The sequence below is a fragment of the Tachyglossus aculeatus genome, chromosome 16 (assembly GCF_015852505.1).
Source record: "Tachyglossus aculeatus isolate mTacAcu1 chromosome 16, mTacAcu1.pri, whole genome shotgun sequence".
Taxonomy (NCBI): domain Eukaryota; kingdom Metazoa; phylum Chordata; class Mammalia; order Monotremata; family Tachyglossidae; genus Tachyglossus; species Tachyglossus aculeatus.
This window is the reverse complement of record NC_052081.1, coordinates 41419034-41435052: the sequence shown is the minus strand read 5'-3', so window position 1 is coordinate 41435052 and position 16019 is coordinate 41419034. Positions and strand designations below refer to the sequence as shown.

The window sequence follows — 16019 nt, the reverse complement described above, 5'->3', positions numbered from 1 at the left end:
TATAAAGTGTGCACGGTGCCCCAAAGGGGCGGCTGCCTGGATGCAGCCCAGAGAGGTAGGGTGGTGGTGGGGAGGGTTGGTGAGGGGAGGGGGTGGCTGCCCTGGGGGAGAAGCCTCAGAGAATAGATGGAGAGAATAAGCCACTGCAGAAATCCAGGGGAATCGCTGCAGGCTGGAGATGCTCTTGGGGTGCTCCCGCTGCCCCCCCCCCCCCCACAAGGTCCTGCAGGGCAGCGATGTCCAGTTGCCTCTCCCCTTCAGTTCAGAGCTGGGGAGGGGGCAGGAGTCAGGATGGAGGCTGAATGACCCCTCCCCTCTGGAGAGTCCTGCTTCACCTCTGAGGTCAACCTGAGGACCCTTCCTACTCCAACGTTCAGGACTGGAGCCCCTCCCTGGACCCTGGGTGGGCAGGGTCCGAGGAGGTGGGACAGAAGGAGGGAGAGAGTGAGCGGGGGGCAGGCCTGACTCTGACTCTCCCCAACCCGGAAAACCAGGGAGCTTTAGAAGCCCCCGAGTCCGTCAGCCCCTCCGAGCTGCAGGCCCCGCAGGAAGGGAAAGTCCACGAGTGGCTCCTCGAGGCCTCCGAGAGAGGCCGGCGCTTCCCGGAAGGAGAAGGGTCCAGGGTCTCCCTCGCTGCTGGGAGAACCACTCTGGAACCACAGATTCTCGTAGGGCTTGGGGCTGGGGGTCAGATTCCCCAGGAGAGGCTGGCTGGAGTCAGAGCGCAGGTAGAGAGGTGCTGGAGTCTTCGCCTGGCCCCGGGAGTTAGAGGCGTCCAACACCTTGGCGTACTGGACTTCGTTCATGTAGGGGCAGGACTGAGTCTCCCCTGGCAGGGCGCTGGCTGCCAGGGGCTCAGCTTGGAGCAGGTAAGCCCGGGCCGGGGCTGGGAGATCCCTGGCTGGGATGCCCGCCCCCTCCATCGTCCCCCAGGGAGACGGCTTCTTTTCCGTCTCCTTCTCCAGGACCGTGAGGCTAGAGATGGGCAGGGGGCCGGAGTCACGCAGATTGGGCAGCTGGATATTCTCCTGCTGGGGAAGAGAGCGGGGGAGGGCAGGTGAGCCCCCAGACTCACCCTAAACCCAGGCCTGACCTGAGACTTGGTGAGCTCTGGCAGCCTGCCGCCTGGGGGACAACCTCCATTTCCTGATCCGCCTTCCTCCACTTCCCGCTCTGCCCTTCCCTTTCCCAACTCCCCTGCCCTTGGCCTCTGTCCTTCTTACCTCCTCCGGGCTCTGGGGCAGCCAGCCCCTCAGGCTGCTGCGGGCTGGGTCCGGGACGTTCGGCCACAACTGATTCTTCATTCTGAAGGAGAAGGTGGAGTGAGGGCCTGGACTGGGATGGAAGGAGCTTGGAAGGAAGGAACCCCTCCTCACCTCCCCCACCTCCTCAGATGCCCTCTGCCTGCCATGGCTTCTGACTGCCTCGCTTTGCTTTGGAGGTGGCAACAGGGAGGAAGGGCTGGGGGACCCAAAGGGGCTGGGGGGAAAAGGACAAAACAAGCTTCTTAGAGGCTTTCCAGGGGATCCTCCTCTCCCTTTTCTCCCTCCGCCCACCTGCTGGCCGCTCCAAGGCTGCCTTTATCCTTCCCATCCCCAGCCTTAGCTTCTGGAAATTTGCTCCTCTGTTAAACCCTCTAATGAGGCCTAAGACCTGTCAAGCGATTTGGGATGGGAAACTGCTCCAGAGACCCCTATCAAGTGGTCCCTCGGGATCAACAACACCCATCCCTCGTCCTGAATGCCAACTTGCAGCGAAGAGTTGGAGCCGAGGAAGAGCTGCCTGAGTGGCTGCTGCCGTCTCTACCCTGGGGAAGTTCAGGGGCTAAAGTGGAGCTGGGTCTGGCGGGGAAGAGAGGGAGCAGCCCTTGCCCTCTGCCAGCTAGACACTCACTTCTTGCTCTCCCGGAAGCAGGTAGCGGTGATACAGACGAGCAGGGGGAAGAACAGGCAGAACAAAATGAACAGGATGTGCATCCCCTTCTCATCTGCAGAGAACACCAGGTTGTGGGGGTCAGGGGAGGCTGTCTGCCCCCGGCAGTCCCTCCATGTCGGGAAGGCCTGCGGGGTAGCTACTTGGCGCTGGATTTGGCCGTTGGTTGGCCCTGGTGTGAGGGGTTGATGATTAGACAGCTTCACTGGTCCCACAAAGGGCACGACATGACAAGGGCCACCCCTAACCCTAACCTTAACCTCAACTCAGACTGAGCCCCCTCTTTCTTCTCCCCCTCTCCATCCCCCCGGCCCTACCTCCTTCCCTTCCCCACAGCACCTGTATATATGTTTGTACAGATTTATTACTCTATTTTACTTGGATATATTTACTATTTTATTTATTTTGTTAATGATGTGCATCTAGCTTTACTTCTCTTTATTCTGATGGCTTGACACCTGTCCACATGTTTTGTTTTGTTGCCCATCTCCCCCCTCTAGACTCTGAGCCCGTTGTTGGATAGGGACCATCTCTATATGTTGCCAACTTGTACTTCCCAAGCACTTAGTCCAGTGCTCTGCACACAGTAAGCGCTCAATAAATATGATTGAATGGATGAATGAATGAATGAACCTCATTGTGGAGTAGATGGGTTTGGAGGTCTCCTTCCCCGATGCATCCTTCCACCTGCCTGACTAGACCTCTTCCCTAACAGATCCTTCTACCTCCCGGATTTCTTCCCCAATAGATCCTTCCTCTTCCCTAACAGGTCCTTCCACCTGCCTCACCTCTCCCCAGGCAATCTTTCTGATTCCCTGGTAGACCTCTTCCCCAATGGATCCTTCCATCTACCTGACAGTCCTCTTCACCCACAGATCCATCCTCCTGACTGACAGACCTCTTCCCTGACAGATTCTCCCCTCCTACAGACTCCTTCTGCTTGACAGACCCCTTCTCCAAAGGAGCTTCCCTCCTGACAGACCCCTTCCTCCAGAGAACTTCCCACCTGAAAGACCCCTTCCCCAAAAGAGCTTCCCACCTGACAGACCTCTTCCCTGTCCATCTTCCCTATTAATCCCTTTAGAACAGAGCTCTTCCCCAATAAAACCTTCCACCTGACAGATATGTCAACTGTGTGACTTTGGGCAAGTCACTTAACTTCTCTGTGCCTAAATTACCTCATCTGCAAAATGGGGATTAAGACTGTGAGCCCCCCATGGGACAACCTGATCACCTTGTAACCTCACCAGTGCTTAGAACAGTGCCTGGCACATAGTAAGTGCTTAATAAATGCCATCGTTATTATTATATCTCCGGAACACTACTCTTTCCCAGGCAGACACCCTTCCCATCTCCAGGTGCTGAAGCATGCTTCCTGACCTTCTCTCCCACCTGCGAATGATACAGTTCATCTCCTCAGACGCTCCTTTTGACCTCCTAGCCCCTTCAGTTAGTTTGGGCATTTAGCAAATTCGCATTCTCTGGGAAGCAGCATGGCTCAGTGGAAAGAGCCCGGGCTTTGGAGTCAGAGGTCATGGGTTCAAATCCCGGCTCCACCACGTCTGCTGTGTAACCTTGGGCAAGTCACTTAACTTCTCTGAGCCTCAGTTACCTCATCTGTAAAATGGGGATTAAGACTGTGAGCCCCACGTGGGACAACTTAATCACCTTGTATACCCCCCAGCGCTTAGAATAGTGCTTTGCACATAGTAAGCGCTTAACAAATGCTGTCATTATTATTGTTATTATCTGTAAAATGGGGATTAAGATTGTGAGCCCCACGTGGGACAACCTGATCACCTTATATCCTCCCCAGCGCTTAGTACAGTGCTTTGCACATAGTAAGCGCTTAACAAATGCAAAAAAAAAGCGTTGTGCTAAGCACAGGGATAGGAACAAGTATTACAGGCCAGACTTCGTCCCCTTTCCGCTCCCCTGACCTCATGACTTAATGGATCCCTCCCCCGGCCTGGTGGACCTCCCGTCCCCCTCCCGGCCCCCCACCCCCGGGTCACTCTTACTGAGGGCCACGGTGGCCAGGGTGAGGTCGGTGCTGTTGACACTGCCGGCGGCCGTGGAAGCCATCATGTGCACCCTGTACAAGCTGCCGGGCTCCAAGCCATTGAGGACGCAGGTCCGGGAAGAGGCGTTCAAAACCATGTCTGGGAAAAGAGACAGGGGGTCAGGGGTGGGGAAGGAGTGCTGGGGGAGCTCACTATACTGAGAGAATCAGCATAGCCTAGTGGAAAGAGCCTAGACCTAAGAGGCACAGGACCTGGGTTCTAATCTTAGCCCTGCCACTTCACTCATTCATTCATTCAATCGTATTTATTGAGCGCTTACTGTGTGCAGAGCACTGTACTAAGAGCTTGGGAAGTACAAGTTGGCAACATCTAGAGACCAACAACAGGCTCATAGTCTAGGAGCAGGGTGGCTCAGTGGAAAGAGCCCGGGCTTTGGAGTCAGAGGTCATGGGTTCAAATCCCGGCTCCGCCACTTGTCAGCTGTGTGACTTCGGGCAAGTGACTTAACTTCTCTGTGCCTCAGTGCCCTTATCTGTCAAATGGGGATGAAGACTGTGAGCTCCCCGTGGGACAACCTGACCACTTTTGTAACCTCCCCAGCTCTTAGAACAGTGCTTTGCACACAGTAAGTGCTTAATAAATGCCATCATTAGAAGGGGGAGACAGACAACAAAACAAAACATGTGGACAGGTGTCAAGTCATCAGAACAAATAGAACTGAAGCTAAATGCACATAATTAACAAAATAAATAGAATAGTAAATATGTACAAGTAAAATAAATAGAGTAATAAATCTGTACAAACATTGCCTGCAGTGTGACCTGGGACAAATCACTTCACTTCTCTGGACTTCGGTTTCTTCATCTGTAAAATGGGGATTCATTCATTCCTTTTTCTCCACTTAGACTGTGAGCCCCATGGAGGATAGGGACTTTGATGTGATTATATCGATCCCATTGCTTAGCACATTAAAAAAAATATCGCAATTGTTATCATAGCTAATAATAACCTCCTCAAGGGCAGGGATCATGCCGACTAACTCTCCTCTCCTCGCCAAGCGCTTAGCACAGTGCTCTTCATACAGGAAGTGCTCAATAACTACTATGGATTGATTCGGATTTCCCCAAACCTGGTTCCGGGTCCTGCGGGAGATGTGGGACCCTCACGTTACCCTGAGGATCTGAGCTTCTCTCCCTGCACTCTTGTCAGAGCTGCGTCTCTTTAGGGAATGAAGGACCGCAGAGCCGGTCGGTCACTCACAGGCCACGTGGTCATGCGTGTCGGTCCAGAAGATGGTGTAATGGGTTAGGATCCCATTCCTCAGCCTCAGGGGCACTGGCTCCCACATCAGCTCAGCCCAGGACTCCCCAATCTCTCTGAGCTGTGGTTTTGGGGCACAGGACGGGGCTGTGGGTAGGAGAAGGGGTGGTCAGGAGGTAGGGGGACACAGCTTTGGGGCATAAGATGGGGGCCTGGGGTGGGGAGCGATTGATGCAGCCAAGGATGGATCCTTGGATCCATCCCTGGAGGCTCCTGGGACCCCAGTGCTACATCTGCTCCAGAGAAGCAACATGGCCTAGTGGAAAGAGCCCGGCCCTGGGAGTCACAGAACCTGGGTTCTAATCCCTGCTCTGCCACTCGCCTGCTGTGTGACCTTGGGGAAGTCACTTCACTTCTCTGGGTTTCAGGTAACTCATCTGGAAAATGGGGATTCAAGACCTGTTTTCCCGCTTCCCTAGATCGTGAGCCCTGTGAGGGACAGGGATTGTGACTGATCTGATTGTGTCTACCTCAGCGCTTAGCCCAAAATAACTACTTCAATATTACAATTGTTATTATTGTTCCTAGAAAACCCCCCTGCTGGTGGGAATGTCTGAATTCAGACCGGTGGGGAATTAATAATAATAATAATAATGGCATTTATTAAGTGCTTACTATGTGCAAAGCACTGTTCTAAGCGCTGGGGAGGTTACAAGGTGATCAGGTTGTCCCACCTGGGGCTCACAGTCTTAATCGCCATTTTACAGATGAGGTAACTGAGGCACAGAGAAGTGAAGTGACTTGTCCAAAGTCACACAGCTGACAGTTGGCAGAGCCGGGGTTTGAACCCATGACCTCTGACTCCGGAGCCCATGTTCTTTTCCACTGAGCCACGGATCTGTCTGCCAGGGGTGGAATCTGGATTTGGGTCCATTTGGCTGAAGGTGGCGGGTAGAGGGAAGGGTTCTGCAAAAATCTATTGAATTATGGAATGGCCTCGTTCCCTATCCGCCCCCTGCCACTGCACACCGAGGGCTGGTCAGGGCAGCGATCACGTACCTTTCTCTTGGGAATAGGCCTGGGTTTGCTGGGGCGGCCCCATCCCCCCGACATAGAGGGGGAACACGGAGATCTCATACAGCTGAAATGGCTCGATGTTTTCTGGATAGAGAAACCAGGCAGGCCGGAGGTCAGGAGGTGAGAAAATCTGTGGTCGACATACAACGGGGCCTTCTGCCCGCCCTTCCTCCCACTCCTGGCCCCGGCGGGGTCCCTGGAAAAAACCGTACTAAAGCAGCAGTGGGCGGGAGCAAGATTAGATTGCAATAAGAACTTTCTCTGGCAGGGATGTGAGACTGGAGTGCTGGAGAGAGGAACACTGTGGAATTCCCTTCCTCGCGTGCCTCTAAAGACAGGAGAGAACCCAGATTGCCTGGGCTGAGAAGCCTGGAATGGACAAGGTGACGTGGGCGGCCCTGTGACTTGGAGAGAAATGCACCCCTGGAGTCCCTGATGTCCTGGAGGAATTATGAACCGAAGATCTTGACATCCCAATTAAGGGATGTGTGTGGGGGGGGGAGGGGAGTGTGCAGGCGTGTCCTGGAGGTCAAAGGTCAACTCCTTCTCCTCTACCCTCCCATCCTGTGACCCCGGGTACCCACCGTCCAGCAGAACCTGGTTGCTGCTCCCATCCCGCTCGATCCTCCAGCTGGTGTTGCAGCTCAGGGGGGAGGGCACCGCCACTGCCGGGCACCACTCAAGCACGTATCCGTGGGTGGGGGCCCGGGGGGGCTCCCACCGGACCCAGAGGCTGTGGGGGTCCCGAGGGGAGGCGTGGAGGCCCAACAGGGGTGGACCTGAGAACACAGAGCAGGACAGACAGCTCTTTCCTGGCCCTCCCGGCCCCTCCTGCCCACAGACAGTCAGCCCGGGCAGCCTTTAACTTCTCCCCATCTTCCAAGTTCTCAGCCGGGGGCTTGGGAGCAGCGGTCCTGGCAGTGAGGTGGGTTGTTAGCGGCAAAGGTTACTTAAGGTGGTAGGGGAAGAATCATAGGGAGGGATTTGGGGAGAGGGCAGGGTTGGCTCCCAGGGAGGGCAAGTCCCCAGGGAAGGGTGGAGGGGTCCAGGCCTCACCTTGCACCTCCCAGAAGGTGACGTGGGTCGGGGGAGAATCTCCAGCGGCGTTGAAGGCCGTGATGAAGACGTCCCTGACCCCCGCGGGCAGGGAGAAGTGGCAGCCCAGTTCGGTGGTATTGCAGAGGGTCTCAGTGTCCCCAGCTGGCTCCCGGAGCCTCCGGGAGACCCGGTACCCCAAGATCCAGCCGTGAGTTTCTTTCGTCTGCATCGGCTGCCCCGGAACGGAGAGAGGGGAGTTCAGCTCGGCTTGTCTCCCCAGGCCGGGCAGGGGTGACGTCCTGAGAGCAGGAGCTTGGGCGGGCTGGGATGTACAACTCCATTGCCCACCCTCCTCCAAATCCTAGCGTCTCCCAGCCTGGATGGGGGTGCTGATCTACCCGGAAGGAGCGGGTTGGATGTGAGTCGTGCCCATCCCAGAGATTCTCGGATTCTCTGCCAGGACGGAGGCTTTAGGAGCAGGTGGGCCTGGTGGATTGACCCTGGGGACAGGTTACCTTCCAGAGCAGCTGAATATCTAACATCTCATGGCTCAGAGGTGTCAGTTTCCACCAGGCATCCAGTTGCCCCGTGGGGGCTGGAGGACAAGAGAGGGAAGAACAGAAAAAGATGGGCTGGGAAGAAATCTGAGGTCGGATTCCAAGAGCCCCCAATCTTCAACTTTCCCAAGACCTCTGTCTACCTGCCCCCTTTTTTTAAATGGTATTTGTTAAGCGCTTACTATGTACCAAGCACTATACTAAACCCTGGGGTAGATACGAAGTTGTCAGGTCTCTGTGGTCTCTGTCTCAGCTCTCTCTATTTATTCTATTTTGCTAATATGTTTTGTTTTGTTCTCTATCTCCCCCTTCTAGACTGTGAGCCCACTGTTGGGCAGGGACCGTCTCTATGTGTTGCCAACTTGTACTTCCCAAGCGCTTAGTACAGTGCTCCACACACAGTAAGTGCTCAATAAATACAATTGATTGATTGATTGATTGATTGTGGGACACAGTCTCTGTCCCACATTGGGCTCAGTCTGAAACCCCACTTAACAGATGAGTTAACTGAGGCACAGAGTATCAGTCAACAGTATTTACTGAGCACTTACTGTGGGCAGGGTATTGTACTAAATGCTTGGGAGAGTACAACATAATACTAAGTCCAAGTTTAGCACTGAGAACGGTGCTTTGCACATAGTAAGCACTTAACATATGCCATCATTAATTAATTTATTACAACACAACAGTATAATAGACACATTCCCTGCCCCCAGTGAGCTAAGTTCAGCGCTGAGAACAGTGCTTTGCACATAGTAAGTGCTTAACAAATGCCATCATTAATTAATTAATTATAACACAACAGTATAACAGACACATTCCCTACCCCCAGTGAGCTAAGTTCAGTGCTTAGAACAGTGTTTTGCACATAGTAAGCGCTTAACAAATGCCATAATTAATTACAACACAACAGTTTAACAGACACATTCCCTGCCCCCAATGAGCTAAATTCAGCGCTTAGAGCAGTGCTTGCACATAGTAAGCGCTTAATAAATGCCATCATTAATTAATTAATTATAACACAACAGTATAACAGACACATTTCCTGCCTCCAATGAGCTAAGTTCAGCGCTAAGAACAGTGCTTTGCACATAGTAAGCGCTTAACAAATGCCATCATTAATTAAGTGATTATAACACAACAGTATAATAGACACATTCCCTGCCTCCAATGAGCTAAGTTCAGTGCTTAGAACAGTGCTTTGCACATAGCGCTTAACAAATGCCATAATTAATTATAACACAACAGTTTAACAGACACATTCCCTGCCCCCAATGAGCTAAGTTCAGCGATTAGAACAGTGCTTGCACATAGTAAGCGCTTAACAAATGCCATCATTAATTAATTAATTGCAGCACAACAGTTTAACAGACACATTCCCTGCCCCCAATGAGCTAAGTTCAGCGCTTAGAACAGTGCTTGCACATAGTAAGCGCTTAACAAATGCCATCATTAATTAATTAATTAATTACAACACAACAGTATAACAGACATATTCTCTGCCCCCAAAGGGCTTACAGTCTAAAAGGGAAGACAGACATTAATATAAATAAGTGAATTATGTCAGTGTGCATAAGTGTATGGCGTTGGGGGGCAGGTGGGTGGCAAATAAAGGGAGCAAGTCAGGGTGACACAAACAGGACTGGGAAAAGAGAAGTGAAGTGACTTGTCCAAGGTCACACAGCAGACAAGTGAGCACTCTACTGCGGGTGCTCCTAAATGTGCGGCTTCTCAAGAGTGTGGACTAGTGGGAAGAGCACGGGCCTGGGTCTCAGTAGGCCATGGGTTCTAATCCTGGCTCCTCCACTTGTCTTCTGGGTGACCTTGGGCAAGTCACTTCACTGTGCCTCAGTTTCATCATCTATAAAATGGGGGTTGAGGCTGGGAGTCCCACGTGGGACAGGGGCTGTGTCCAACCTGATTTGCTTGTATCCACCCCAGTGCTTAGTAAGTGCTTAACAAGTACCATTATTATTATTATTATTAAGTGGCAGAGCCGGGATGGGAACCCACTTCTTCTCCTGCATTTCCCTTGCCCCAGCCCCCAACTTCCCACCCCGCTCCAGCCCTTCCCGGGGAACTCACCCACTCACCCTGTTGGGCAGTGGTGACCCACAGCCCCTGGCTCCAGTCGCTCCAGTAGCCCCCCTGGCTCTCTTGGCTCCTCCGACAGCGCATCTGCAGCAGGTAAGTGGTGAAGGGGAGGAAGCCACAGGGATCGCTGGGGGGGCCGTGGGTGAGAAAGGGTGACACCTGAGAGCGATGGGGTGCGGGCAGAGGTCAGGGCTGGCAGTCCCCTGGATCTGTCAGAGTCCCTGCCTGCCACGCAGGCCCCACCGGGCACCTGGTCCCAGTGACTGGGCATCTTTGGGTTCCCTCCCTGGGGTCGCCTTGCCTGGTCCCGGCCCCAGGCCAGAGGGAGAGCTCTCACCACGGTCCAGGCGGGAGCCCCGTGGGTGCGATGGCGGAGCTCGCAGACCTGCTCCATGTGGTCGGTGGCCTTGTGACCCCTCCAGTCGAGGCGCAGGCAGCCGGGGCGCTGCATGATGGAGATGGCCTTCCTGAGGCTCGGTGGGTCAGGCTTCACTGTGGACAGAGAAGGCCCCTTAGCCTCGTGGGTGGAGGACAGCCTTGCTGGGGAAGCAGGAGCCCAGAGGCCCAGGCCCACGGGTGCGGGGGCTCTCTACCCCCCGTCTTCTCTGTGTGTGTGTCTCCCCCTCTTCTGGAAGGGCCCTCGGGCTCCATCCCCTTCCCCTGCCCCTGGCTCCGACGTCCCCCCAGCTCGCCCGGAGCCCCCCGTTGACCCACCCAGGTCGGCGGGATCGATGCACAGGTGCGAAGACTCGGCAGCTCCCAGCACGTTCTGCGCCAGTACCCAAAGCTCCATCTTCTGATACATCTGCAGGTGCCGGCGGGGGATGGCACAACGCTGCAGCCCGGCCTCGGGGATGCAGTCGGGGACCGGCTCCTCCTGGGAACGGCACTGGTCGCGGCTCCTGGAACGACGAGGGAGAGACCAGACCAGGTGGGAGGCTGGGGAACACTGGTGAGGTCTCCTCCCACAGAACTTATCTCCTCCCCCTGCAAATAGCTCCCCTCTTTCCACAGAAAGCACCCTCCCTTCCCCCAACCATAATAACAATAATGATGGTATTTACTAAGTGCTTACTATGTGCAAAGCACTGTTCTAAGCACTGGGGAGTTTACAAGGTGATCAGGTTGTCCCACGGGGGGCTCACAGTCTTCACTCCCATTTTACAGAAGAGGGAACTGAGGCCCAGAGAAGTGAAGTGACTTGCTCAAAGTCACCCAGCTGACAATTTGTGGAGCCAGGATTTGAACCCCTGACCTCAGATTCCAAAGCCCGGGCTCTTTCCACTGAGCCACGCTGCTTCTGACATCAGTGCTGAGGTCAGTGGGGCATCTTGGGGGGATTGCCATGAGGGCCTGGGGGACAGGGAGAGGGCAGGAGTTGCTGCCCAGTCAATCCATCAGAGGTATTTTTTCAGCAGCTATTGTGTGCACAGCACTGTACTATGCATAATATTCATTCAGTCGTACTTATTGAGCTCTTACTGTGTGCAGAGCACTGCACTAAGCATTTGGGAAGTCCAAGTCGGCAACATAGAGAGACGGTCCCTACCCAACAACGGGCTCACAGTCTAGAAGGGGGAGACAGACAACAAAACAAAACATGGAGACCGGTGTCATAATCATCAGACCGAATAGAATTAAAGCTATAGCAAGTAGACCCAGTCCCTGCCCACAAGGAGCTTACACCCAGTTCTGAGTTGGCCCTGTTGAACCCTGACTTCCCCACACTAATCAATTAAAGGTGTGTACTGAGCACTAACTTGAGTACTTGACAGATCACAGTACAGTGTTCTGCACACAGTAAGTGCTCAATAAATATGATTGAATGAATGCATGAATGAGATTATTATTGTTTTTATTAATAATGACAATCTGTGTGAGAAGCCCTGTACTAAGTGTTTCAGTGAGAACAAAAGAGTAAGCAAACATGATCCCTACCCTCAATGATTGCTCTTAATCAGCTTACAGTCTACTGTGTGCAGAACACTGTACTAAGCACTTGGGAGAGTCCAAAGGAGTAAGCAGAGGAGATCCCTGCCCTCAAGGAACATTAGTCTGCCATGTACAAAGCATTGTAGTAAGGGTTTGGGAGAATACAAGCTCCTTGTGGGCAGGGATTGTTGGAGGGTACTCTCCCAGGCGCTCAGCCCAGTGCTGTGCACACAGTGAGTGTGCGATAAATACCACTGATTGCTTGATACGATAACATAAATAGAAATGATCCCTGCTTCGAGGAGCTTACGATCTAGCTCTAGCTCTACGACCTAGGAACAGACATTAAAATGAATCCATTCCATTGTATTTATTGAGCGCTACGTGCAAAGTACTGCACTAAGCGCTTGAATGACAGGTACCAGAAGCAACAGAGGATAAAGACGCAGGCCTGAGTACTGCTGGGGAGGGGGAGGGTGGGTGCCACTCACCTGAAGCTCTTCAGGGTGAAGTTGGTTGGCAGGAAGGTTTCTGGCCCCGGGTCCCACCAACAGGTGAGGTTGGCGGTAGTCAGGTTCATGATGCAGGACAGATTGCTGGGGCGGAAGGGTAAGTCTGTGAGGCGGCAGGGAGGAGAGAGGAGATCTTAACACCCTGAATGTTGACCTTGGGAGGTTGGGAAGAGAAAGAATCCTCATTCCTGCTACTAAGGGCCTGTTCCAATCGTACAGTATTTGTTAAATGCTTATCGTGGGCTAAGAATTGTGCTAAAGGCTGGGGTAAAAGCAGTACAATCAGATGGGACGCAGTCCTCGTGCTAAGCATTAGGGTGGAAACGTTGAAGTCAGATCAGATGCCGACCCTCTCCCACGTAGGGCTCATGGTCTAAAGGGGAGGGCAAGTGGACGTTTCATCCCTATGTTATTATTCCGCACTCTTTCCACAAGGGCATCTTGCTAGTGCTCCTTACAGTCGACTGATCGACTGCAAGGATGGAGGGGGATGAGAAAGTGAGATGATTTCGCCAAAATGTAGACAGACGGGCCTCTCGCTCATGTAGAACGTACCTCCTCTGTCTGCCGAGAAACTTTCTTAGAAGGGGTCATAAGGACGCCCGTCTCCTCTCTCTGTGGGAGGGTTGGCCCTACCCTGACCACCTTGAGCCATGCCTGCTCTGCGATACCCTACCGCCCCCCATCCCCCCGGGCCAGAGCTGGGGAGGGGTCACTTACATCCCGCCTGGAGGTCCACGTGGGCCATGATCTGCGGGATTCCGGCCCAGAGCACCCCGCAGAAGAGCGAAGCCTCAGAATAATTGAACTGGGCAATGGTGAGCGTGGACTCCCGGGTCCCATCGGGTCGCCGCCACTGTCTGTCCCCCGCCTGGTACTCGCGCTCAAGTTTCCACACGATCTGAGTTGCCCCATCCCCCTTGTGGAGGCTGCAGTTGTTGGGGATGGTGCAAGACGCGTGGACGGGGGAGCCCAGGGGAACGATCAGGGCCTCCACTGAGATGTGGCCGCAAGCCTGTGGGCCTGTGGGAGAGTCGGGGGGTCAGAGGGGGCCCCTCTTCCTTGCCCATCTAACTGCATCCGACTCGGTGGGGGGGGGGGGGCTCCTGTCTTGATGCCTCCGCTCACGTCGTCCCCCCGCCCCATCTGGAATTCCCCCCTTCTCCTCTTCACCTGGTCACCTCTTCCCCCCCTTCCTTTGAAACTGCCAAGAAGCCATCAGCAAGGCTTCCCAGCTGAAATCCACCTGCCTCTGGCCACTCCCACAGTGTCAGATCCTCCCTAGGATCTCCTGCCTTCGCCTGGAATGACAGTTGGGCTTTGGACTCTTCCTTTTCTGCTTTTGTCTCCATCTCATGGACTTCGGGCCTCTTCGCTGGGCTGTATCTCTGGGTCTGCCCTGTCTTCCCCCGCGGACTCGAGTTCCCCAAAGGGCTGAGACGGTGCCTTCTCTTTCCCCAGGCTCCCTCGTTTCACTCCAGGGATGTGTGGCACAGGCTGGTGACGGTTAGAGGGGCTTCCCCATTAGGTCCGACCCCCTGGCGACCCCCAGGCCTCCCTGTCTTCATCCCCGAGTTTTTCCTGGGAGTCTGGGATCTGCCCCCGATGCCTCCCGCTGATTGGTCTGGGACTGGTTGACTCCCTCTTGCCCCCCGCTCCCCCAAGACCCCTCCTCAGGAACCGGCCCCGTTACCTGCTGGGAGCAGAAGGATCAGCAGAGCGGGGCCTATGACAGGGCCCAAGGCCATGGCCCGGACTCTCCCACTCACCTGGAACACACACACGTACACACATACACACGCACGAGTGTTAGACACACAGCGTTCTGTCGATCTAGATCGTCCCAGCATCGCACCCCCACGGACATATTCACCCAAACACACACACTTTTATCCAACCACAGTGTTGCCCACAAATCAATCTACGTACTAAATGCGGTGCGGTACGCTCACAAGCACACCCGCAACACACGCTCGATCGTACCTCCAGTAGTGACATCCACGCATCCACCGTCCTCCACTCATTATCACCTCTCTCTTCCCCTCTCTTTCTGGGTCTTGCTGCCATGGAGGTATTCCACGTGATACTAGCCGGGTGGCAGCCCAAATGCCACGGGGTCAGAGGGCTTTCAGGATCGGCCAAGCTTCCGACTCCCATGGGTTTCCTCTGACCCCGGCTTCTGCCGTTGCTCCCCCCCGGCACCAACACCTCCCAGGGGCTCCCAGCTTGGGCTCAGACTTCCATGTTCTCCTCAGGATCACCTTCCTGCTCACTCCCGGAAGGCGAGACGGTGAGGGTGGAGGGCTGGAGGAATAGCTGGGTAGACTCTTCCCTCCTTCCACCCCCCACAACCTGACCGTCTGGCAGGTAGCTTCTCCCTTTGAATCCGAAGTGTCCGTACCACTTGTGGGTATCCAGAGCTCCAGAGCTCTGCCTGAATGTTGGTGATTCTGTCCGTGAATCTATAGCTCTGTCTTTGTCCCTATCTAATAATAATAACTGTGGTCTTTGATTGATTGATTGATTGACTGATTTGTCAGACACTTACTATGTGCCACACATTGTACTTAGCACTGGGGAAGATACAACATAAGTAGATTGGACGCAACTCCTATTCTATATGGCTCATGTGTCTGTTCTACTGTACTCTCCCAAGCTCTTTGTACAGTGCTCTGCACACAATAAGCACTCGATAAATACGATTTACAGATTAAGGGGCAGGGAGAACAGTTATTGACTCCCCATTTGATAGCTGAGCAAACTGGGGCACAGAGAACTGAAATGACCTGCCCAGTCACACAGCAAGCAAGTAGCAGAGCAGGAATTAGAACCCAGGTCCTCGGACTCCAAGGACTCTGGTCTTTCCACTAGGCAACACTGCTTCTCTATAAATTACCTGTCTGACTGCCTGTCTGTGCTTCTGCCTATTAATTTGTGCACCTAGACCTCTGCATCAATCTGCTCTTTCACAAGTATGTTTCCAGAGCTCAAAGGACATCTCTAAACTACATCTCCTCCTGTGTTCTCCCTCTTCCTCCTCCTCCTCCTCCAGCCTCTCCAGCTCCCAGGTGCCCAATTCTCCAAGTCTGATGGGTCTTCTAATTGGTGGAGACAAAACCGGAGGATGAGTCCTGCACCCCAAGAGTTGACCTAAATACCACTGATTGATTGAACACCTGAAAATAAATACCATTGATTGATTGATTGATTGACCTAAGTCTGAAGCATCTCCGGGCCCTCTGCTGTGTTCCGGACACTGCTCTCTCGCTCTCGACTCATTCAGCTCTGCCCCTGCAGTTCAGCTATGGTTCTCGGTCCTTAAGTCCAAACTAGAACCCAGTTTCTCTCACAAAGTGGGGCCTTTGATTTCCCTTACCTATTTTGTTTTCCGCCCCAGGCTCCGTGACTCTCTGTCCCTCTCTGTCTCTCTTTCTGTCTGTCTTTCTGTCTATCTCTCTGTCTTTCTCTGCCTCTTTGTTTCTATCTCTCTCTCTTAGTAGAGTATGTGTCTTTCTCCCCCTCTTCCCTTTCCCTTCCTTCTGGCTCCAGCCCAAGCATCTGGGGGCCTGATTCAGAAGGTCAGAAGAATTGCC

General features: G+C 53.8%; 1 protein-coding gene across 1 annotated transcript; it reads right to left on the bottom strand.

The window, feature by feature from the left end:
- Positions 1–162: 162 nt before the first annotated feature.
- Positions 163–14191, bottom strand: CSF3R (colony stimulating factor 3 receptor). The gene is made up of 15 exons (XM_038758390.1): positions 14120–14191; positions 13147–13449; positions 12406–12529; positions 10697–10884; positions 10320–10474; positions 9982–10141; positions 7847–7926; positions 7350–7563; positions 6878–7072; positions 6276–6377; positions 5217–5363; positions 3954–4094; positions 1894–1987; positions 1224–1305; positions 163–1031 (listed from the first exon to the last, which is right to left on the bottom strand). Exons 1-15 carry the CDS (start codon positions 14172–14174, stop codon positions 501–503), a joined length of 2571 nt encoding a protein of 856 aa, XP_038614318.1. The 5' UTR covers positions 14175–14191; the 3' UTR covers positions 163–500.
- Positions 14192–16019: the final 1828 nt, after the last annotated feature.